The sequence below is a fragment of the Rhinolophus sinicus genome, linkage group LG07 (genome assembly GCF_036562045.2).
Source record: "Rhinolophus sinicus isolate RSC01 linkage group LG07, ASM3656204v1, whole genome shotgun sequence".
In the NCBI taxonomy this organism is placed as follows: domain Eukaryota; kingdom Metazoa; phylum Chordata; class Mammalia; order Chiroptera; family Rhinolophidae; genus Rhinolophus; species Rhinolophus sinicus.
This window is the reverse complement of record NC_133757.1, coordinates 102,756,597-102,782,674: the sequence shown is the minus strand read 5'-3', so window position 1 is coordinate 102,782,674 and position 26,078 is coordinate 102,756,597. Positions and strand designations below refer to the sequence as shown.

Sequence of the window (26,078 nt, the reverse complement as noted above, 5' to 3'; positions counted from 1 at the left end):
GGACCCCCGTGGAGGGGTGGGAAGATATGGATGGTTCCCCAACCAGCATAGGCTGGAGAAAGCGAAGGTCGTTGCAACCCTGTGGGTTGGGAAGTGCTTGCTGAGGCCCTCACCCTCAGTTTGGGGAGGACTTAGAGCCCTCGCCCTGCGGAAGGGGCACAGATTGTGAGGCTCACAGCCCTCGTGAATGACTGTGGACTATGGGGAATTGCCATCCATCCCTGATTTGATGGACCACTTGACTGCTTGGGAACGTACCACCATATAGTGGAACCGGTGGATGTTTGCTTCCTGTGTCTTGACCCGGCTGCCATCGAGAATGTGTAAGCACCTTGACTGTGAGTCGCTATTGTTCCCGCACAGTACCCTCAGAGTCCCAGAGAGAGTGGCAATGCCCTGAGAGCCCTAACTGAGTCCAGGAAGTCTGGCTGTGCCCAGAGAGAGTGGCAGTGTCCTGAGAGGCCCTGGCTGTGCCCGGGGAGACAGGCGGTACCCTAAGAAGCCCAGGAAGTCTGGCTGTGCCCAGAAGGACTGGTGGTGCCCTGAGAAACCCTAGCTGTGCCCAGAGACCCTGGCTGTGTCCAGGATACTGCATTCACTTCCAGACTCCTTGCACAGGGTCCCTCGCGGAAGACGCTTGTCGCGTAGATTGTGAAGCGAAACCCTGTAGGGATGGCGTGTGGGGGCCAGAGCCAGGAGTGCAGTTTCCAGGCTCTCGCCCTCATGTGGAAAGGTGCTCACTCGGGTAGTAAATGGCCATCAACTGTGATTGGATGGCCATCAGCTGTGGCTAGTTGGTCATCAGCTGTAACCAGTGAGCCATTGGCCACTAATATAACTGCCATGGCTACGCTAGCAGGAAAATGGGGGGCTAGCAAGAAGATGGTGGCTGAGCTAGCAAGAGTGGATTGCAGTTAGCATGGCAGATTGCGGATAGTGTGGCTCCTGCTGCTTGTGTCTCCAACCCAGCCGCCAGCGAGAATATAGTGGTATGACTCCCCTATCTGTAGCTCCGTGGGTGTTCCTTTTTGGCCTTGCCATGTTCTGCGTTCTTATCTGGGGAGGGGGACCAGAGACCTCACATGACACCCTGCCTGGCAAATGTCTTTTTTTCACTACAAAAACATCCACTTATTTAAGAATTATGAAGTGCCTACTACTGTTTCGGTGCTGGGAATTTATTGTGAGAAAAAAGAAAGAAAGACAGTGCCTGTTTCTTTTTTACATATAAATTGATATATATACATAAGTACAGACAAAAAGATCTAAAATATGTGTCAAGAGATAGATATTTAAAATGAGTTATATGAACCCAGTTTTGAATCCCCAAAACTATAGCATGAAGTTCCCCAGCAATGAGTTAGTTATTAATAAATCTGAAAGTTATCATGAAGAGAAAAGCAAAAGTTTTTATCCTAAGTTAACATTAGCATTCCACTATGTTATTTTTGTTCCCCAAATGATTCTGAGGTGGAGGAGCCCCTGGGGTCATTTCAGGTATCTTCAGCAAGAACAAAATGCACATCCAGTAGAAATTGGTGAATACATATTCAATAATTTCTATAATGGTAATTATACTGGCCCCACAAAATAGGCCCAGTTGACCACCAACATCTGCTGAAATAAAACCAACAAAGAAATTGAGCAAATCATGTTTTCTCATAAAAAGCAAATGAAACATTAGTAGAGTTTAAATTATCGGAAGCTAATAAGTTAATAATAATTGATATTTTATGAAGGCGACTTGATTGTATGATTTTAAGTTTGGTATAAATAAAGTAATAACAATAGGATCTTAAAATAATATTTATAATATTTATATAAATCGTTTCAAAAGTAGAGAGAAAAAGCATATATAAACCTTTATCCAGAATATACCTCAAAAACTTTGGAGGATATTAAATCTAGACAAATTCAGAAAACATCCTAGACAATTACAAATTCATTTCCATGTGTTGAATGAAGAGTAGAAATGGGATATTCAGGTGCATTATTGGGCGATGATGTTTTCCATCAACATAAATCTCTAAGCAATTTGTTACTTTACGTGTTCATACTATTTCTTTTTAAGTATTTGTAGTATTTCCCTACACTAAAATATATTAACACAGCACTGCCATCTTCTTAAGAAATTTTCTAAATCTATATTTGTATTTGTTTGTGCCTTTTACTGTGATAAAATACACATAACATAAAATTTACCATTTTAACCAATTTTTAAGTGTACAATCTTGTGGCATTCAGTACATTCACATTGTTGTGCAACCACCATCACCATCCATCTTTATGACTTTTTCATCTGCCCATCTGAAACTCTGAACCTTTTAAAAAATAACTCATTTCCCCCTCCCTCAGCCCCTTGCACCCACCATCCTACTTTTTGTCTCTATGAATTTGACTACTCTTGCACTGCCTGTTTAAACAGATTATACTATTTATCTTTTCCTCATTGCCCTGAGCCATTTTTAGGATTATGCGGTTTTTGTAAAGTGTGAAGTAAGTATAGGCTTCCCAGGAGCTTGCGGAATTTGTGTATTTCCTCTCTATTCAGGGGCTCTGCGGCCAGTGTCTGACTGTTGTCATTTTGCCTATGATATCCTCTCCTGTCTCCTATATGACTTCCTGTAAAATGCAGTGAGATCTAAGTTTGTTAAGGATTGTATGATGCAGGAGTGTGTGCAGACTGTGGCGGCAACTTAAATGCCAAATTTTGCTTGTTCCAAATCTACTTGTCTGTTCATTATGAGTAGAGTTCTGTGTGGAGGTCTGAGATACTTGATGCTGTACCCCAGTGTAGGATTGCTGAACACTCTATAACAGTTACATGGTGAGGGTGGCTATCTGAAGGGAAAGTAAGATGCTGTGTGTGAATATGAGCTAATGAACACAGTCTTTTCTTTGTGAAAGCCCCTGCGAGGTTTGCTGAAAGTGTATCTAGGAAGTGGAAAAGTTTCAGATTTAAGTGGCAGGTGAATGACAAGCACTATTGATTCTTTTCTTCCACTGATAAGCTAAATGCAAAAGAAAACAATCTGATAGAAAGTCTTTTTTAAAATTGAGGTGCAGCTAAGTAACACTTACCAAGTAATTCAGACACACTCACTGCTTTTTGTTGCTGCGTTATCTTATAGTTAAGGTCACTATAGTTTATTTCAATGTTTACAAGATTCTCCCTGGGGATAAAAACAGAGTTAATCTAGTTCGATTGTCAGCACTACTGTTAATTCTGATTTGACAAAAGTAATATTCATTTTTGGTTCAGATGTTGTTTACTGTGGAATTAGACAACCATCATTGTATTTGATACTAATCATTATACCTTCATTTGGAAGGCACTCTTTTCATGTTGGTACTCAGGGAAAACAATTTTTCTACAGACCCAACAACTTTCTATGCCTCATTCCTGAGCATTACAATGTAAAAAGACATTAAATCTAAATATCTATGGAGTAGATTTGAGTATTTATAAACATTTAAATGTGTGTCTCATGTTAATTCAAATTTTGGTATGGCCTTTGTTACTTATGTGATCCTGGAGAAACCATATGGTTTTTCTGAGTCTTGGTTTTCTCATCTGTAGTCAAGATTTTACAGTCAGGATTTTAGAATTAGGACGAGGGGAAATTAAATAATATATTAAAGAATCGGCATATATTGCGTATACAATAAATGGTAGTTATTTACTTCCATCATTAATATATTAGGTTAGAGACTCTGTCCTTAATGTCTTCTAAAAATCTTTATATGTGACCAAAGTGGCTAAGCACTATTTTAAAATGATAACACTTTATGTAGTCTTGGATGCCCTCACACTATCAGTCTCCACCCCAGGCTTTTATCTTGAACTTCACACCAATGGAAATAAGTGCAATAGTGCACGGTTTTTGTCTTTCTTTACACAGGGTATCTCTAATGCCTAGAACACCTCTGAATTCTGACACAAAATAGGTGCTTATTATGTGGACATATAAGGGGACAAATTAAAGGGGACAAATTGAAAAAACAATGAATAAATGGATAAATATTAACTTGTCTGTCTTAAAAGCTAAGGTGGAAACCAACCATCTGGTGATTTTCAGTTGGTAATAATAATTGTCATTAAGAATGGATTTTATTAGCAATGCTTCCTAGAATTATATGGTGTTCTTTAATATATCTAAGGAAGATAGCTATAAATCACTCACCATGTTGTTTACAGTTTTATAAATCAATATTTCAAAATATACTTAATTCAAAATATATCATTAATATGTTTAGTTAATTTCCATTGGTTTAGCCCTGGGTAACAGGATAATGTACCATGTTTAAGTAGATAATCAGAGAGTATTGTAATATTTACAAATAATAAAACAGTTGTCAAAGTGGAGGAAATAATAAAGTTGTCTTGGAAGTCTAGAAATTTTAATAATATTGCAATCATTTTGTCCTCCACTGTGCTCTTAATTTGCATGTACACTGATAATAGTGTTTAATTTTCTAAGCACAAAACTCACAACCATTTCCAAGCATAATCCATCTGTGTTTTTGAGAAGATAAATTTATTACCCACAAAAATATTGTGATACTTACTTGACTTCTCTCAGGCAGGTGACTTACCCAGTAATTTGGGGCTAATTGAATCTATGCCTCATTATGATAGTGAAATTGCTCAGGATTTAAGTTCAAGATTATTTGTTTCTGTCAGGAAATTTTATAAAATAAAATCTGGATTTTAATAAGGGTGAGGAGATCAAAGAAATATTGTGTGTTTTTTTTCATTTTTTGGTTTTTGTTTTGCATTTACAAAATACTAAAGAAATGCTTCCAGAAGTTTGAGTATGAACACTATATTAAGGGGAATAAATTATTTTTGCACATAGCAAACAATTTTATGCAATTTTTACTTGAAATTTTGTTAAAACAGAACAATTTACAAAGTTCATTTGTTTTACTAATGAAATTGGCCTAAATTCAGCCACAATTTAGTTTTATATTCATTACCAAACACCTGCTTCAGTCAAGCTAATTTTCTTATCATCTCCTCAATAGGGTTCATCAACTGCCACATGAGGCCTTGGATTGGTTAAAATCTGTGGTTGGTTTGTGTCCAAGAAGAAATACGTACAGGCTTCATGATTAAGTTAGGGGTTGCTTTGTTTTATATCTTCTTGCTGCTAAGGTTTCACATTGCTTCTCTCCTGACAAACTGCATTTGTGTTTTCTGATTTACTACTGTTCGATTTTCTGGTACCTGTGCACAAACCAGTTTCTTAATTATCTGTGTCACTTGTAACCACTGACTCTATCTAGGTTTTGGATATCCCTGAGTCTAGCTGCACTTGTTCAGTTATTTGCCTTAATTTTCCTGGTAATGGTCTCCAATATTCACAACAACGTAAGGTTCCTACATGTCAATTATGTGACAAGATTAATTATAGAGTGACTTATAATGAAGGGGAGCAGAATATGCTACCCCAAAATACGCCATTTTGGCATATTGGTTATTTTGAATTAAAGTGACATAAGAAACAGTCAATGGAAGAGGACATTTTGACTCCTATTTGTCTCCTGAAAGCAAAAATAAATCTTCCATGTCCGTACTCTCCCTGTAGGAGGGTAAAAGGCATTATCGTCACTGGAGATAGGAAATTTAGGGACAGGAAGGCTGCAGCAGTTACACTGTACTAGTTACAGTGTTACAGCTTCTTCATTTATAAGATGAAAATAATGATCTCTGCCCATCTATCTTATATAGTTATTAGGAGACCCAAACTATATTATATACAGGGAAAGAATCTAAATATTTTAAAACATTAACTGATATTCTTATTAACTGATATTAAAGCATTATTATTTTTGCCAGTTGGGCCAATAAAGGTAAGACCATCAGCAAATTACTCAAGGCGGCCTCATTTTACTTTTCATACAATTAAACTAAGGCAATGAAAGAGATGATCTTATCTACTTCTAAAATTCTAGGCTTTCATTGTTAATTCAGTGATGAGAACCATTGCCTCTTTTGATCAAAATTTTATTTCTTTAGTCTTTGAAAGTTTTGAGTAAAGAAAATATTCATTTTAATCACAAATAATTTATAAGACTAAAAACATTACCTGACATAGTTTTGGCTTTGATTCAACTTCCTAGAAAGATGTTTCAAAGCTCTTTGACTTGGAAAAGTGGAATAAGAAATAGTAGCAGGGTATTCTGTTTCTTCACAAGGAACAGGGCAGCTAGAATTATGTGTCCCCATTGTACATAATTCCTTAAGTTCAATGAGATCTGAAATGAAAATCAGGACAGGATATTCAGAGAAAAGGATATTCACAGTGGGGAAGACAGAGCTTTTAAAAAAATTATCATTTCACTTTCAGTGCTGAAAAAAAAGTGGTTAATAAGTTCTATCATTACTTTCTTAACAAAAGGTGTTTATATTTTATTTATTTTTTAGTATAAGTACAGCAAAGGAGACAAAACATAAAACATAGGATTTGTTATCCTTGAATTAATTGAGCCACTGGATTCAGATATTTGTTAGAAATAACAAATTCTTTCCAGAATGTCCCAGGGCTTATTTCCATAAAATTTCAGACATTTGGACAGGAGAAATATGGAAAGTTGTTGGTGTAGCATTGTGTCTCCTTGAGAGGAACATTCAAATGTAATCCTGAAAGCCAAAGACTCAGGTTTAAACTAAACTTACCCTTGAGCTGGTTTCAACTTAGAATGGAGTGAAACATGCTGCTGGGTATTTAGAGTCTCTTATTTCTGTGGACTTAGTGACTTCTTAGTCAGCTGCAGAGGTTCTCTGTCCTCTGTCCTCTCTTGGCCCGGTGGAACAACTCAGCTATCCATTCAAAAGTGTGCTGGGAAAAATCCCTGAGAGAAGTGGTATTTGTCTTCAGTTTTCCTTTTGACCACTTCCCAGTGCTTAATCTCCCTGCTCCTCACTCTTGGTAGATATTCTGGTTGTTGGTTTTCCTGTGGTTTTGTTATTGAAACACTTTCTTCTTATGAATGCTTTGTTTACCCAAACCCCTTGATTAATGACCTACTTTGGGCTTGATTTCCAGACTAGAACTCTGATTCTCCTTCAGGGTGATTTTGCATGCATCTCTAGTTCTTTAAGATGACTGGTAATAACCACCACTCTTACTCTATACTCATACGAATAGATGCAAACAGACACACACGCACACCATTCTTCTCATCCCATTATCCCACAACACTCCCTGAAGAACTGCATGAATGATTTGTTTCCCCAACCTTCTCCTCTAACCCTCATCAAGGATAGGAAATTACAAGAAATTTGGCAATGTAACTTCCATTCCATTGGTCAATAACATGACTTTTTCATATTCAACATTTCAGCTATTATAAAATATAAGATGGCTTCTACCCATACCCATTCCATGAAATATTTTACCACCAGTAAAAAGAATATGTCAGACCTACTCTTGTTGTCTTTGATATATTTCCATAATGGGTTGGAAAAGCAAATTTCATAGAAGGTTGTATAATACTATTCCATTTTAGTGGAATGAAGCTATATACATGGAGAAAACTATGATAGAATATACCAGAGTGTTAACATTGGTTGGGGGTTAAGATAAGAGAGATGCAAGAAAAAAAAAAAAATTGCTGTTTAATAAGAAGTTGTCCCCAATAAATATGGCATGCATTGTTGTGATTTAATTTATATAAAAATTTATATGTGCATTTATATTTAATGTGTGTATTATGAAATATGAATTGTCACCTAGTGACAATAATTCTCAGAGTGGTGTAACTTCTAATTTGCATACGATTCTTTTCTATTCTGTACTGTTTAAACTAGTCATAACAAACGTGCTTTATTTGTGTAAAAAGAAAAAACACCAGTTACTTTGATTATAAGAAAGTATAAAATTTAAGAAAACATACAAATTTAGGAATAAAAATAAGTACTCTTTTGCTATTACTTTGTCACTACATATCTTTAATTCAAATGTATATTGAAATCAGAAGGCTTTGTATCTATGTAAGCTACTGTCCTTAATTTTAAGAACATTGAAAAACTCCCTCTTATAGTCTCTATTTTGTTTCATTTATGGACTATTCGTAATATGTGATTTAATGGGTTGTGTTCCTCTGAATGGCTTTCATATAAATCCTGAAAATAAAGAAATAAACTAAGCCACTTACCAAGTGTAGGAGAAACACAGTTGTAAAACTTTTGTAGATCACACTCTATCCCATTTCCTTAAAAAGAGTAAGTATAAATATAGAAAATTTACATTTTACAAAATAAATGACAAAATAACAAAAATACCTTCCATCCATCCATCTACCTTTTTGCAAAAAATATATAAAAACATGCTAATACCCAGTGAAAACATACATTGGGAAGAAGAATAATGTTTTGTTTATATCCACGTTTCTTTCCATCTGTCTATATCGTTCTAAAAATTTTTAAGTGGGAATAATAATTTGAAAATATTGCTAGCTTTGAAACTTAAAATTGCTTTCACATTTGTCATCCCATTTGTTCCTACTCTATTTGTGTAATGTGGGAATCACCATTTACCAAGGAAGAAACTCAGGTTCAGGATGTGCCTTGCCCAATCAGTTAGGGGGGTCTTGGCTCATTTTGTTTACTTTCTATCCTTCTGCTATCCATTTGTGTGTGTGTGTATGTGGGAGAGAGAGAGAGAGAGAGAGAGAGAGAGAGAGAGGGAGAGGGAGAGAGAGAGGGTGAGGGAGAGGGAGAGGGAGAGGAGAGAGACCATAGTGACAAACCTACAGAGCCAAGCTGGTTTTGCCTTTAATATGTTCCACTATTTTTATAAATATGCTGGAGAAGGGAGAATGAAGGAAATCTATATAAAAACATCGAAAGCTTAAATAGAGTGAATTCTGTGCCAGGTACTGTTTAAATCACTTACATACTCATTCTGTCTTTATGACAAACCTATAAGTAAGGACACTATTATTCTCTCTATTGTACTGGAGGTACAGAGAGGTTAATTCCAAGGTCACACAGATGAGAAATTGTGGAGTTGATTTGAGCAGCCTTAGAGTCCTGCTCTTACCCATCCTACTCTACCACCTCATTCAATGCTCGTCTCAAATATTCAGAGCTCTGGGAATGTTTCAAAGTGTATGCAAAGGGAGCATGGAGTTTCTTTTCTAGACATAAAGAAAAGAGTTTCCCCATAGTGAAATATTCAGGGTCCATAAAATTTATATAGACGATCTAATTTTTCTTTCAAACAGAGAAAACTGATGAGCAGTTTCAGACATTTGAAAGCACTCAATTTTATATTTTGAAAATAAGAATTGGTGACTGGCTCTGTTAACAAAATTTTCTTTTCCAGAAATCTCTGCTATGATTTCCTGAGTTAAAACTTGTCAGTTGAGGTTGTATTTGTCAAGTGGGTGACTTTCTAGCATAGAATTTAATAAGAGTGGAAAAAAGAAATATGTTGAGTTCCCATCTTTCAACTTAGGGAAATATAATTAAAGAAGGGGAAAGCTGCTGTTCTTTATTTACCAGGAAGCAGAAAAGGTAAACATCCACATCGCTTTTCTATGTGCTGCGCTTTGCATTCCTTCAAGCAACCAGAAGTGCTGTAGGTACTAAAATTCTGCAGCTTGATGTTAGGGTTGCATTCTCCCCAAGGGTATTCTTGATGAACTGTCTTAAGATAAAAAATAAACACTTGGTTCACGAGATTTATCTGAGTCAATCCACCTCTTTACACCCCAAGAACAGAGGCTGATACCTATTTTTACTTTTCTCTCAGAGCTCTTTGATTGTTTTTTTTTTTTTTAGTTGACTACATTTACCTATTTTGCCTATGCTATTAGTCTGAAACATTTCTGAAGGTAAGAATAATAGAGATTCTTTAACATACATCCCAAATGCTCGATACCTGTAGTGAATCAATAAATTCAGATAGACTGATTGCTCTAAAAATTGACTCTTATGAAAAGAATATTATCATTTATAGAAATGATATGTTAGCATATTAATCAGCTCACCCACAAAAGAACAACTAAAATCACACACACACACACATAAAATCCTCTATAAGAGCACCTATTATGTACCAGGCGATATGGTGATTGCTTTCTTTATGTGATTTAATTTAAACTTCATAATAAAAGTGAAAAGGAAATGTTACTCCCCAACCCCCAGTGTACAGACAGAAGATGGAAATTCAGAAATTTAATTAATTACAGAGCAAGCAGCTGGCAAATGGAAACCTGGCGGACACGTCTGACTCCAAGATTTTTGCTCTTCCCACTTATTTTTCATTTTTATCCTCCCCAGAATGTCCCAGTGAGAAAACACACAGCTGAGCAACTTAGTTGTCTCCTCATACGCAGTGAGACTTTCCATCTCTAATGAAATTTAAGTTACCTTGGATTTGCTTAGTTTCCCAGCTTTTACATACATTGTATATGTGAGTTCACAGTTTTTACTAAATATTTGCCTGCTAGTAAAGGGAAAGAATCTGAAATGAAATTGGAATTTCCAATGATGTTCTAAAGGGATGAAAGAAAAGGGTTTCTGGTGAAAAGTACTATTTATGCATATATATGTATATATATATACATTTATTACCCTACCTAATTCCCTCACACTATACATTTTGCCAGTATTTACCTTCACTTGGCGGATTGTTACCCGTGCATGCATTCCCACAGGTGACGACAAACCTAAACCATCAAATTGTGGCACTTTCTTTGGTGAATGGATAACGAAGATGATCCCAGCATCAACAAAACCAAGGGTAGGGTCATCAGTGAATTCCTCCTGAAACAAGAATACATCCCTCCCCAGTTAAAAATTGATATCAATTCTATACCAGTTTAAGAGTTAGTTTTATCACCAGATGATACCATTTGACTGATTTAAAATCAAATATTTTATATCAGTCTTTAATCTCTTTTTATCGACAAACGGTGAAAATGAAACTCTTAAGACATACTTTTTATGCTTGAATATTTCAAGGCTTTGGCAGTTTTCCATGGATCACTTTTGGCTTTAGATGAATGTGATGGTATACATTTTGATGATCTGATTTCCTTTGGCTCTCTCTTGAACTAGTTGCCTTTTATTTGCTTTCTCCTTGACTGTTCTTTTTGCTTCATTTGTTTTAGAAAATTATTTGGCTCTCCTCTTTGTAATTAAAATCTCTGGCCTTCTTTAAAATTCAAACCCATTTTCTTGAAAGAGTGAAGACATACTATTTCTTTAATATTAGTGTTTTTCTTTGGCAAATCTTATTCTTATGTCAAATGAAAAAATTTAAGACTGAACTTCTGGTGACTTTGCTATTAGTTGTAATTTCAGGCTTTAAGGAGCAGGCATGGACTTGGGAATATGATGATTTTTCTTGTAAATGGATCAACTGCCTAACATGTTTAATATTCCATTTGTCCTGGGTCTGTTATGACTCGGTAAGAAACCCTTAACTAGCTAATATGGATAAATATTTCAGTGCCATTTACTTATGGAATGTTGCATTGAATTTACAGATTTAATTGCATTCTAAAAATATTTGGGAAATTCTAGTTTGTAAAATTCATAATATTATACTTGAAGTGACCATATGGCTAATATTTGAATAACTTAAAAACATTGATCAAATAGATATACAATCATGGGCACACACATTGTACAGTGCTGTGTTTGAACATAAGCAAAAGTACCTTGAATGGGATACAAGCGAAAGCTAAGAAACATACTTGAAGAGATATTTTTTGAAAGTAACCAATGACCTCATTCACTTGGATTGGGAGGTGGAGTAGTTTGATGGGTTTTGGGGAGACTTAAGTTTATTTCTTATCTTTACCATTAATTGTGTGATTTTGGATACTTAATTCATCAGCATTTCAGAATATTCATTTATAAAACCACAATAAAGAATTCTAATACTGCTAAATGTATAATACTAAATTGGTTGTGCAAGACAGAAGGTGAAAATTAACCTTAGATGAGAGCTATAGCAGGTGTCCCTGATTTTCTTAGGTTTCTGAACATTTAAAACCCAAATAATTAGAACTTTTTAGACCAATCACACATTTACAGAAACTAATCTTAGGCAAAGTCCATTTATACAATACTCTTTACATAGCAATTATTTTTTCATAACTTTTGCAGGCCATAGATTCTATATTTGTTAAATATCTATGTATGGATTCTTTCTAAAATGTATTGCATTATTTACATGTAAATGTAAAAAATATTTCTAAAACGCAAAGCATTATCTTAAATTAACCATATACGGTGGGTGGGGGGGAATGCCAAAAAATGTATACACATGACTTGAATTCATTAATGCAGTTTTTTCCTTTCTTAAAATGTGTATACATTTTTTTTTTAGCACACTCTGTATATAGTGATTTAGAAATACTTGGTTTCCTTCTTTTGTGGCATGACCATTTTCTGGTGTCACAATAATGGTAGTCAGTAGTATAGCTAAAAATGTACAGGTTATGCCTCTAAATTTTATCTTTTAAATATGTAAGTCAATAATTGCATCCATAGAAATCTTGGCTGAAACAACAAAAGCCAAAATAATATCCAACTTGTAGGAACAATTTGACAGGGCAAAATATTCTGATCAAATCTTTTGAAACCTGTGGTCATTATTGTTTGTCTTAAACTTTGGCTAGGTTTAAGAAAATGTAATACCTGATGGACATTGAAGAGCAAGCTTAAGCCTCTTCCAGAGACACTCACTTTTTTCCTTGCTTCGATATTTTCACCATGATTAAAAGTAAAGCAATTTCCATATTCAGTGAAGACATGTGCAAAATCCTCCAATATGAAAATGAACCAAATAAAACACCATCAGTTGAGTATTTTGGTTACTTTTGAAGTTTAAATTGCTATAACTTTTTTCCTTAAATCACAGCAGAAATCTCAGAAAGAATAGACAGTCTGGTGATTAATGTTTATATTCAATGAGAGTTTTCATTTTTAAAAAATAATATACACTAGTTATTTTGTATGTGACTATTTAATTGATGCAATTATATAATTTAGCCTGTGTTTAAAATTTTTAAAAGTTATTTGTTTTACATTTAGGAAATATATTTTTGCCTGTGGAGAGCATCCCTTTTTTTCAAGGAGCCACCTCTCCCCCGGCCTTCAGGGTCATGGTGAGGTAGCCATCAAATTGCTCTGTTCCTTTCACCCTCATCCTCCAACCACCTCCACTACAGAGGTACACATGTGACACGAGCTAGGCCAATCATAATGCCTCACTGCCTCTTCTCAGAAATTGGTTTAGGAATGATATGTGTCCCAAGTAGAGCTAATCAGAGTCTTCCATGGGATTAGTGAATGGATACTGGAGTGCCAACATATGATGAGAGGCTAGAATTGTTAGCAGCCATCTTGGCTCTGTGTGAGAACTTATACAGAGAGAAGCCAACTGGAGTCATGAGACGGAGAGAGAAACAGAATGGTAGTCTCAGAATCCCGTGGCTGAGCATTTTCTGAAACCAGTCCCACTCTTAGAGTTTCCAGTTAACTAAAGCAATTCATTCCTTTTACTCTTTAGCTTACCAGAGTTGGGTTTCTAGAATTTGCCATTGAAAAAGTCATGTTTATTTAATACAAAATTCCTTAGTGAAGCGTTCAAACATGTTGGTAAATAAAAAGAAACATAGAAAAACTTCTCCAAATTAAGAGTTTAGAGCAGAGCTTCATCTCTGCTAGATGTCTCTCAGGCATTTCTTTTCTGTTTACTGTGTGCGAAGGAAGAATACCAACAGGATAAGGAATTGTATCCCAGAAACATGAATTGGTGAAATTTACTTAGAATCACTTAACAGCACATGCTACAGAATTGCTAAAACAGGAAATAGGGGTTAAATTGCCTGCATATCCTTTTGCTAATAGATTCCAGATATGTCAAATATTTTATCTTAAACGTAGATTAATTATATAAACAAAAACAGGATGTTATGAGTTATTAGAGAAATATATATAATTTTCATAGTCAAAAGCTGGGGACTTCTCATTTTCAATAGCCTTTAATGTAATATCACAAGCATAAAAACAGAATGTTGGTTGCTTAATGATAATAAAAATGCTATCTTGGAAAATGTTGTTTACTGATGAATGGGAAAAATTAAAATATCCTCTTGTGTTACATTTGTTTTTCTTTTGGAAGGACTATCCTGCAAGAAAGGTAACCAAAGATTTATGTTCTCTACCTTTTCTTATCTAAGTACTTGAAAAAGAAAATATGTTTCATATGAATTCCACAACCCCTGCTATTATAAGACTGAGCTAATGGAATATAATCTTTGAGACAATTTATATTAATTTCTCATGGGAGTGAACTTTATTTCAATGTAAAACAGTACCATAAAGTAGCTTATTATATTGATGATATTTGAAGAAATATCAAATTATTACCTGTGAGCCACATGGCTTCCCAAAAAAGTCACATTTCAACAAAGTGCTATTGTTGAGATAAAAACCGTTTTTCTTGACAAACTCTGTAATGCTGAAATTTTGTTGACTTGCAAGAAAATCAATAACCTCTTTAGAGACAGTGGAATTGGCACTGATTTCCTGGAGATGGAGGACTTTGGATACAACATGCCATAAGAAAAAAATAACACCAAATTTGGCTGCAGCATCTGTTTGGAACCTAGTAGTAGGAATAAAGGTAATATTTAGAATAATGAAAACTTATTATCTAGAGGACAGAGACCAAATATCTGGACCCTATCAATTCTCCAGCTTCTCTCCTATACTTTCCCTCATTCATAATATTTTTTTAAAAATTTGGATTCCTAAGAGGTCTTTGTCACATCCTACAATTTACCTTGTATTTGTACACTTAGTTTCACTTACCTGGAATACCTCCCAGACCTTGATCTGGGCACATCCTGATGGATCCTTAAGAGTCAACATAAAGGGATGGGTGGAAATGTACAGTGGTTAAGAATACAGGAGACATAGGAGCCAGATTTCCTGGGTTCAAATCACAGTTCCGCCATTATTGTGGCCTTGTACAGCATCTGCATAGCTACTCTGTATGCTAGAACTATATTTCCCAACGTCCGTTTTCTTGTATGTATCTGTTTACAATCCGAAGTTCATTGTAGGCCAGAAGCTACGGTCACTCACACACGCTGTGATTGATCTCCTGCCTGAACTTGTAGTATGGGACAATAGCCAGGACCACATTTCCTCTAGCTCCTGTCCAATCTCCACTTTTAGCTTCTTCAAATCCAGTGTCAACTGAGAGTGCAGCCTGGAGAAGGTGCCAACTTATCCTGTTGGTCACCATCAAGATGGATGGTAGTAAGATAGAGACACACACTTCCAGCCTGTATTCATTTCCTTCCCTTCAAACTTATTTTCCTTTCTGCCTGCTGACTTCAGGCCCAGCACCAGAAACAGAGGCAATAGTCGTACAAAGACTGATTAATCAGCCCCTGCTATTCAGTGGGGCTTAATCCCTATAATACATTCCATATTTTATGTCACTCAGAGTGGTTCTGTTTCTGTGATCAAGCCAGCTTTGTTACAGCCACAGAATGGTATGACATAGCAAATTTCACCTCACTGTCACTCAGTTTCCTCACTTCTAAAGTTGGCATATGTTACTATAACCACTTTCAGAATGTTATTTTGGTAATTAAATGTTATTTCCTAAAACCTTGAGAAGACTGCCTGAAATGTAGTGAGTGTTAGGTAAATATTCATTAAATAAATGCTTCATTATTATGAAATGTTTTCCTGGCAATAAAAGCAGAAGTAATCTATTTGCTTTAACTACTGTAAGTAATTTGTAATTCTCTTATTTTGGGGGAGGATTTCTGCCTTGCATTATATATGTTTTTTTCTTTGCATACATTATAGTTTTTTCAAAATGTGATTAGTATTTGGTATTATAAATCTTAAAACTGAACAAACTTTCTCTGTAGTACAAATTAAAGTCAGGGAGCACGATACCTCCCACATTGTTCTTTTTTCTTAGGATTGCTTTGGCTATTCGGGGTCTTTTGTGGTTCCAAATATATCTGATGATTTTTTTTGTTTTATTTCTTTAAAAATGCCATTGGGATTTTGATGGGGATTGCTTAAATCTGTATATTGCTCTGGGTAATACGGCCACTTTAACTATGTTGATTCTTCCAATCCATGAGCACGGAATGTCTTTCCGTTTCTTTGTGTTTTCTTCAATTTCTTTTAAAAATGTTTTATAGTTTTCAGCATACAGGTCGTTCACATCCTTGATTAAGTTTATTCCTAGGTATTTTATTCTTTTTGTTGCAATTGCAAAAATAATTTTTTTGTTGTTTTTTTAAATTTCTTTTTCTGAGATTTCATTGTTAGTATATAGGAATGCAATGGACTTTTGTACATTGATTTTGTAGCCAGCAGCTTGACTGTATTCGTTGATTTTTTCTAATAGCTTTTTGGTGGAGCCTTTAGGGTTTCCTATATATAGCATCATGTCATCTGCAAAGAATGACAGTTTAACTACTTCATTCCCAATTTGGATGCCTTTTATTTCTTTCTCTTGCCTGATTGCTCTGGCGAGGACTTTCAACACTATGTTGAAAAGCAGAGGTGATAGGGGACAGCCCTGTCGTGTTCCTGAACACAGACAAAGGGCTTCAGTTTTTCACCATTAATTATGAGATTAGCTGAGGGCTTGTCATATATGGCCTTTATTATGTTAAGGTATTTTCCTTCTATAGCTATTTTATTAAGCGTTTTAATCGTAAATGGATGTTGTATCTTATTAACTGCTTTTTCTGCATCAATTGATATAATCATATGATTTTTGTCCTTTATTTTGTTTATGTGATGTATCACATTGATGGATTTGTGGATGTTGAACCATCCTTGTGCCCCTGGGATAAACCCCACTCCCTGACTTTAGCTTGTACTATAGGGTAACAATAATCAAAACAGCATGGTATTGGCAGAAAAATAGACACATAGACCAATGGAATAGAATTGAGAACCCAGAAATAAAACCACATAAATATGGGCTAACAATTTTTGACAAAGAAGCAAAAAGCATACAATGGAGAAAAGACAGCCTCTTCAATAAATGGTGCTGGCAGAATTGGAAAGCCATGTGCAAAAGAATGAAACTGGACTGCTATCTGTCACCATGTACCAAAATTAATTCAAAATAGATCAACGACTTAAGCATAAGACCTGAAACAATAAACTGCATAGAAGAAAACATAGGTACTAAACTTATGGACCTTGAGTTCAAAGAGCATTTTATGAATTTGATTCGAAAGGCAAGGGAAGTAAAAGCTAAAATAAATGAATGGGACTATATCAAACTTAAAAGCTTCTGCACAGCAAAAGAAACCATCGACAAAATAAAGAGAATGGGAGAAATAAACTGAATGGGAGAAGATTTTTGCAAACAGTGCCTCCGATAAGAGGCTAATATCCAAAATATACAAGGAACTCATGCAACTCAACAACAAAGAAAAAAAACCCAATTGAAAAACGAGCAGAGAACCTGAAGAGACATTTCTCCAAAGAGGATATACAAATGGCAAATAGACATAAAAAATTGCTCAACATCACTAATCATCAGAGAAATGCAAACAAAAACCACAATGAGATGTCACCTCACCCCAGTCAGAATGGCTGTCATCAAGAAGACAAATAGTAACAAGTGTTGGAGAGGCTGTGGAGAAAAAGGAACCCTCATACACTGTTGGTGGGAATGCAGACTGGTGCAGCCATTATGGAAGGCAGTGTGGAGGTTCCTCAAAAAATTACGAATAGAATTACCATATGATCCAGCAATCCCTCTCCTGGGTATCTACCCAAAAAATCTGAAAAGATTTATCCATAAAGACACGTGTGCTCCAATGTTCATTGCAGCTTTATTTACGGAGGCCAAGACATGGAAACAACCAAAATGTCCTTCAATAGATGAATGGATAAAGAAGTTGTGGTATATATACACAATGGAATACTATTAGGCAGTAAGAAAAGATGAAATAGGACCATTTGTGACAACATGGATGGATCTTGAGATTATAATGCTAAGCGAAATAAGTCAGACAGAAAAAGCAGAGAACCATATGATTTCACTGATAAGTGGTATATAAACCAAAAACAACAAAAGAACAAGGCAAACAAATGAGAAATAAAAACTCATAGACACAGACAATAGTTTAGTGGTTCCCAGAGGGTAAGGGTGGTAGATGAGGGTAAAGGGGATCAAATATATGGTGATAGAAGGACTAACTCAGGGTGGTGAACACACCATGCGACTTATAGATGATGTAATACAGAATTGTACACCTGAATTTATGTAACTTTACTAACAGTTGTCACCCCAATAAACTTAAATAACAAACAAACAAACAAACAAAAAACTTTCTCTCCTTAAATTGACTGCTAGAAAGCATGAAATGAAATGTGTGATCCACTCTTGATAAGTGTACAGGACCATGTGGTACGTCGTTTGTATGTAAACTCACTCCTGGGCTTCCTTTATGTCACTTCCCTTTATATTGTTATCTTTTATGTAATTTTTCTTTCTCAGACAAGACACGTTTGTCAAGGTAGGGCATACACAAAACCAAAACTGGAAAATAAAATACCAAAGCAACATCATATGTTCATTTAGAGATAAGAAACTGCTTTCACGATCAGCCTCTAATATAACGCTTTACTTAACCAGCCTTGCAAGGCCTGTCTTAAAATTGCCAGCCTGAGTTCTAGAACCTTATAAATACCCTCCTTTCTTTAGAGATACTCTTAATGTTCCATTATGGTGGTATTTTACCTAACTACAGTATATCTAACAATCCTGCTTTTCTTTGAAAAGAATTCTACTGATCTTTTGAGGAGTTAACAGCCTACATTAGTAATAGATTTTGGGGAGAAGAGAAGCCCTAAATTGAGCAATGGACCTTTAACCTAATTCAGCTTTCTAACTCTGAATGACTGATAAGATGTGCTCCAAAGCCCTGTGACTTTGGAATCCTATACAGGCTGAGTCAATACTGCCTCACACACAACGTTCACTGGATTCTTCTGAAACTAATTATGCTGATAAATGAAGGAATTACCATATGTGGAGGAGTTCCAGATACAATAGATAAAAAGGTTAAAGGGGAGTGCATTTTAAAATATTTTTAAAGATGGTTTTTATTATACCATTAATAATTGAGACCATGAGTGTAATTTAAGTAGGTGAATTAAACTTAATGAATAAAATCTAACAATATTTGGAACAATGGATGTGAAAAATTTTGTGAGACATATTGTTCAGCATAAAACCAAAAAGTTTTGCTCTGAGTTTATTTTCACCTTCATTTCAAACTTCAAAACCTTTCCAAGTATATATTTTTAGAAATCTTGCTTAGTTATAGTTTGTCTTACTTTTTTACTTAACATCTTGGTAAGATGCTAGTAAAAGAAAATAATAATAAAAATACACTGATTTGTTTGAATAATTTAATTACCCATAACCAGTTATTAATCTGTCTTTCTTATGTCTATTAATGCTTCTAACTACACTTCCCCAAATTATATGACCCAAATTAGTAAGTTTTATCTGCTGTCCAAGTTGATGGCTGACTCAGAACTTCATTGAATCCCATTCAAACAAACCTAACTGTACCATGTAGTAACAAGACATTTGTATTTTAGAAATCATTTCATGGAAAGGAAAAATGTGGAAGAACATCAGCTTTCTGCACTCTCCTATCAGCTAATTTTAACATCTTATAATTCTCTCATTAATTAATAAAATCTTGATACATGTTTATTTTATATTTGTATGAGAGTCATGATTTTATCTTTTATTTAAAATCCTTTTACATTTTTTTGTGTGTGTATTTAAACAGTAGATTTGGAATAAACAAAGAAGCACAGGGATTATTGTAAAGATGAAGAAACAGCTACTTGTTTTAAAACCACCGATCAAATAACAGTATCACATCCAGTTATTTTCTCTATATTAGTAGAAAACAAAATGTCAGGAGTCGTTTTTACCAAATATAATGGAAATTTATGATGAATTTTATGGTGAAGTTATTTTAGTGGAAATTTTTGACACAGAGACATTTGAAAGCCACCAAAATTGATTCCCCTCCCCCAAACAGTCATGGGCAGTATTGCAAGTCCTGTGACTTATTGTGAAATTTGATTTTTATGAATTTCTGCCACGTGTATTCTTCTGAGTTTGTCTTCCTTTGTATAGCCATTGCTTCATGGGAAAGGAACTTTTCAAAATTAAAATTAATATGTATTCTTCAATCAACTGTGAGTAAAGCTAGATTGACAAATATGGCTGTGCTGTCTTCTGAACATAAATACATAAAGAAGATTAATTTTGATGAAACCATTGACAAATTCACAGAAAAAAAAGGCTGGAAAAATGGCAACTACAATGCTATTATTCATCACTGCAAAAAATTTTAAAACGTATTTTTATTTCAAATATATATTAATGTTAAAAAGTACTAATTCTTTTCCTTTTTTCTGTTTTTGTATTGTATTTTTAAACATTTTTTATTGGAATCAATACATATAGGTCATCATTATCGTTTGTTTAATTTCAAGATTGTTACTGAAAATATTTTTGTCATATAGAATAAGAGACTTAAAAAATCATCCACTCTGAGCCGTCATATACACTGGATAGGTTCCTGGTACCACTGCAAAAGGTAACCCCTTCCCAATAATCTGAAGTCCCTTGGCACAATTTCCTCATCTCAGGGATTCATTCCTACTTTCAAGAAAGATTAGCACAAGGAATGTAAGAACAGGGATCTGTCAGCAGACCTCTGTTCCAGTCCCTAGTGGGTAACTTTAAGTAAATTGCAATGTTAATGAAGCCTTACTTTCTCTCTTGTGAATTGAAGGCAATGCAGTTTTAGAACAATGGTCTTCAGACTGGAACATTCACGTGCCTGATGGTACCCATGAACGAAGAATTTTAAAGGGAATACATTTCCATATTCTCCTGTTAAAAAAGTGCTTGCATTCACAATAATTCTTCTCTCATTTATCAAAGAGTTTTTACCTGTCCCCCTCACAAATCTTAGCATATAATGCAAACTGGTACGTTACAACCTCAGAGTTCCTAACAGAGGCATAATTAAATTGTAGCTTGCTTCAGGGGAACCTTGGTTAATTCTAGGAATTAAGCAAGTCTCCATAAATTTTGTCTTACCCTGTCATGCACATATTTCTCATTAGGGTGAAACTTGGCATTAGAAACTGTGTATTTTGGCCCTTACTGGGACCCTCTAAATTTAGTAGAGCATGAAATTTGTTATATTAAATGTTATTTTGTGAATCTTCCAGATTATTGGGATTTTTAAATGAAGTCTAGAGATAAAAAAGTTTACATAATTTATATCAATGTACTTTATTCAATCAAGTAGTTAACTTTTTATGGAATCATATCAAATGTTTATCCTTATTGCAGTCAATCCATATCCTATTTGTCATGTAACTCACAGTATTTTCGATCTCCTAAAAATAAGGCATGACCTTAAAGTTATAGTAACAGCTTTAGATGTCAATTTAAAATATGCGAATGGAATACAGTTTTTCAAAGTTCTTTTATATGGCACATGAACTAAAAAGTTTAAAGACCATTGACTTTGAGAATCAGACAGGAGACAACTTGAGTTCTTTCCCTAACTTGCCAATAATTTGCTGTACAATTTTGTATAAGATACTCATGAACTGATAGCCAAAGAATCTATCTGTAAAATTAGTTGAGGATGTCTCTTATCACTACAATGTTGTTGATGCCTTAGTTCTTTGTCAAGAATTTCCCTATTCTACAATTAGCTTCTAGAACATTGAATCTGTTTTTCCTTTGGCTTTCAATGTTTCCGCCATGACGTGCCTGGCTCTTAATCTCTTTGCATTTGTGCTACTGAAATTGCATTGAACTCTTTGAATGTGTAGTTTCACGCTTTTCTGAAAATTTGGGGAGTTTGGAGCTCAATATTTTAAAAATATATTTTTCTACTCCATTTGCTCACTTCTTCTGTACTCTAATTTTGCATATGTTGTTATATGTAATATTGTCCCGCATTTGTCTGAGGTCCTGTTCATTTGTCTTCATTAGTTTTCTCCCCTGTTCTTTAGATCACATACTCTATCAATCTATCTTCAAGTTTACTGTTTTGTTTTGTTTTTCTCCCCCTAGCCAGTTTAAATCTATTGTTGAGCCCCTCTGATGGATCTAGTGAATTTTCCATTTTGGTAATTGTACATATTTGGCCATCCTAATAGGTGTGTATTGGTATCTCATTGTGCATTAATTTGCATTCCCCTGATAACGTATGATATGGAGCAACTTTTCACATAGTTACTTGCCATCTGTATATTTTCTTTGGTGAAGTGTTTGTTAAGGTCTTTGGCCCATTTTTTAGCCACCTTGTTTATTTTCTTATTTTTAAGTTTTAATAGTTATTTGTATATTTTGGATAATACTCCTTTACCAGTATGACTTTTATAAATATTTCTCCCGTTCTGTGGCTTGTCTTTCATTCTCTTAAGCTGTTTTTTTTTGTGTGTGTGTGTGTTTTTTTTAAATAATACCCTGGGGCATAAATTGCTCCGGAGTCTGAGCCAATTAAATTTGGCCCCTTAACAAATTCATTTTGAGGTCAGTCTCAGATAGTTCTTCTGACCCCAGAAGAAGTCTTCTTGTGTCTCTTTCCTAGATTCTCACTGCAAAAGTAGCTAACCATTTATTTATGTATTTATTTATTTATTTATGTATTTATTTATTTATATAAAGCTTTATTCCTATTAGTCTTTCTTCTTCTTCTCCTTCTCCTTCTCCTCCTCCTGCTTCTTTGTTAAGGAGGGCACAGCTCAGAGGCCCATGTGGAGATCGAACAAGCAACCTTGGTGTTATTACACCACATTCTAACCAACTGAGCTAACCGGCCACCCCTGGCCTATCATTTAGATTGTTGCTGTCATGGAGCTAATACCCTCCTCTTAATTGCTTACCACCAAAATCTGTACTGTTTCTGAAAGTTCCCTTAGACTTGAACTTCACCACACTATTATAAGCAGAGTTCCTTTAGGAAGAGCTTCAGAGTTCTTTATTCTTAGGACTTGCCTCTCCCACTGGTCAGAGGCAAGAATCTTTACAAGCAGGGTTCTGGGCAAGCAGTGGTTTCTAGTATTCTGACTTTGCCTCTCTCAATGTGGAACCTCCACCCTATGAGCAGGCGAGGGTGAAGGTGATTGAGCATCTCAACCTAAAATGCTTAGGACAAAGCTCTTACCCTATAAGCGGGAATTACATGGAGGAAGAAAGCCCCAATCTCTTAACTATACTGATCTGGAATTTAACCTCTGCAACATGGAGCTGGTTTGGATGAGAAACTTTGGTAACCTGCACTTCCTAGCCTTCATCTGCTGTAGCCCTTGACTAAAAACTTTGAGGAGAAAGAGCCCTGTCTTCTTGGCCAAACCTACCTGGAATTTGCTTGTATAAAGCTCAGACAGAAAGGGGAGGGAGAGAGTGGTTTGTGGCTCAAGTTCTACAGACTCTTGCTGTTCTTCTGAGATTTAGTAGATTTTCTTGAATAAATATGTCTTCATTTGCTGTGTTCCCTTAGGACAATTTCCAAATACTTTTTAATATATTTAGGTACATTTTGTTATACTCTAATCATTGTAGTAGATACAGTGATTCTGTCCTTTTTCCCTGCTAACATTTTTTTAAAAATATTTTATGTGGTAAGAACATAAGCATGAGGCCCACCCTCTTAAATTTAAGTGTACAATACAGTATTGTTGGCTATAGGAATGTTGTTGTACAGCAGATCTCTAGAACTTATGTCTACTCCTTAAATGATACTTTATGCCTGTTGATTAGTAACTCATCATTTTCATTTCTCCCTCCCTCCAGTCCTGGCAACCACCATTCCTCTCTTGATTTTTATGAGTTTGACTATTTTAGATACATACAAGTGGAATCCTACCAGTATTTGTAGGATTGGATTATTTCACGAAATATGATGTCCTCAAGGTTTATCCATATTGTTGCATATTGTAGAATTTCCTTTTTTTAAAGGCTGTATTTATATACTACATTTTGCACTGTGTTTATATACTACATTTTCTTTATCCATTTGTTTGCCAATGGACATTTAGGTTGTTTTTACATCTTGGCTATTGTGAATAGTGCTGCAATGAACATGGCAGTGCTAATATATCTCCGAGATCCTGATTCAACTCATCCTTTATCCTTTTGAAAAAATACTTAGAAGTGAGATTGCTGGATTATATGGTAGTTCTTTCCTTAATTTTTGGAGGAAGGTTCATACTGTTTTGCATAGAGGAGGCACAGTTCTGCATTCCCACCAACACACAAAGATTCCACATCCTCACCAATACATGTTGTCTTTTTTTTCTTCTTTTTTTATAATACCCCCTAATAAACACAAGGTGATTTCTAATTGTGGTTATGATTTGCATTCCCCTGATGACTAGTGATACTGAGTACCACCTCTTCATGTATCTGTTGGCCATTTGCATGTCTTCTTTGGAGAAATGTCTGTTCAAATCCTTATAACATTTTAAAATTGGATTATTAGTTTTACTGCTATTGAGTTTCACACTAGTTAGACAATTAAGTTCGTGAACTTAACTATCTGACTTTTTTGTTTGTTTGTTTGTTTTGTGTGTTTTTTTGTTGTTGTTGTTGCTTTAGTTAAAATAAATTTTACCAGTTATAGTTTTTCTCTGGGGAGAAAGTTTGTGGAGCTCCTTACAGTACTATTTTGGAAATGATAGATACACTTTAATAAAGGAAACCTGCAACCAATCTTTGCTTTTGTTAGAACAAATACAACTTAAAATAGTATAAGGCAATAGTATTGGAAAATCTTTTGGGAGCTTTGATTTGTTTTTACTTTTTGGGAACTTGATACATTTCTTGAATTCTTATAAGACATGCTATAATATCCACTATATATTGAGCACCTGTCCAAAGAATGCCTCAGGAGTGAGGCAAAATGTATGATCAAAAGATACAGTGAATGTTTCAATAAGAAAAAATATTATAGCAAAAGACACATTGCCATTAACCCCCCTCAAAATACTTCCTCCATCACTTTGAACACACTTATCCCATCATTCTTGCCACTTTCTGAGGCAGTTCTGGAAGTCCTCTTTCGTGAGTGTCTTTACTTCATCCTCCATCATGACACGCTCCGTGTCACACACAACTTCTGGTATGGCAATTTCTATCAAATAAACACATTATGGTGTGTCCTCATCCACCTTATTCACCGGATCTGGAACTGTGCGACTTTTGACTCTTCCCCAAAGTCGAAATGATTCAGGACATCGAAGTAGCCACGGCAGTGCAACTAAAGACACTCACGAAAGAGGACTTCCAGAACTGCTTCAGAAAGTGGCAAGAATGATGGGATAAGTGTGTTTGAAGGGAGGGGGATTATTTTGAGATGATTAATAACAGTGTGTCTTTTATTATAATAATTGTTTTACATTTAAATATTCACTGTATTATTTGATCACACCTTGTATATTACCTCATTTAATGTAACAGCAAACATGTGAAGTAGATAATATATCATTTTGTACATACAAAAATAGAAGCTAAGAAGGTTAAATGATTTTTCCATCATCAAATAGTTGATAAACAGTGGATCTTAAGGAACCTCCTTATCAACCTCCCCCACCCCACACCAGGTGAAAATCCTGTGTGACCTTTCAGGCTTGACGATAGCTAATTACAGGACTGCCTGGAAGGCCTACTGGGGGAAAGCTACCCATTCCACAGCAGACTTGGTGCACAGTCAGTGCATTGTAGTTTTCTGAAGGAAGTTGTAGTCAAGGACTCAAGATAGTCACAGCAGATCATTAAACCAAGTGTGAGGCTCTTCTGAGCTCAGGGCCCTGTGTGACTGCACAGGTCACACATCCATGAACATGGCCCTGCCTTTATTTCATTAAATATCTTATCATATACACATTAGAATATTTCATACGTCCATACTTTTGCACAATAGCTTTCTTTTCAAGTTCTTCCTCAACTCCACCTAGAAATTTCCTGGTCATCCTTTAATCC

General features: G+C 35.2%; 1 protein-coding gene across 1 annotated transcript in view; it reads right to left on the bottom strand.

Annotated features, from left to right (window-relative positions):
* Nucleotides 1-1,213: 1,213 nt before the first annotated feature.
* ASIC5 (acid sensing ion channel subunit family member 5) overlaps nucleotides 1,214-26,078 on the bottom strand; it is a 28,026-nt gene continuing 3,161 nt past the window's right edge. Inside the window, exons 4-11 of the mRNA XM_074338401.1 lie at nucleotides 14,402-14,639; nucleotides 12,665-12,790; nucleotides 10,631-10,780; nucleotides 9,512-9,659; nucleotides 8,164-8,220; nucleotides 6,093-6,261; nucleotides 3,082-3,173; nucleotides 1,214-1,617 (exon numbers count right to left, since the gene is read on the bottom strand). Of these exons, the coding sequence (XP_074194502.1) occupies nucleotides 1,427-1,617; nucleotides 3,082-3,173; nucleotides 6,093-6,261; nucleotides 8,164-8,220; nucleotides 9,512-9,659; nucleotides 10,631-10,780; nucleotides 12,665-12,790; nucleotides 14,402-14,639 (1,171 nt within the window). The 3' untranslated portion in view covers nucleotides 1,214-1,426. The remainder of the gene's footprint in view (nucleotides 1,618-3,081; nucleotides 3,174-6,092; nucleotides 6,262-8,163; nucleotides 8,221-9,511; nucleotides 9,660-10,630; nucleotides 10,781-12,664; nucleotides 12,791-14,401; nucleotides 14,640-26,078) is intronic.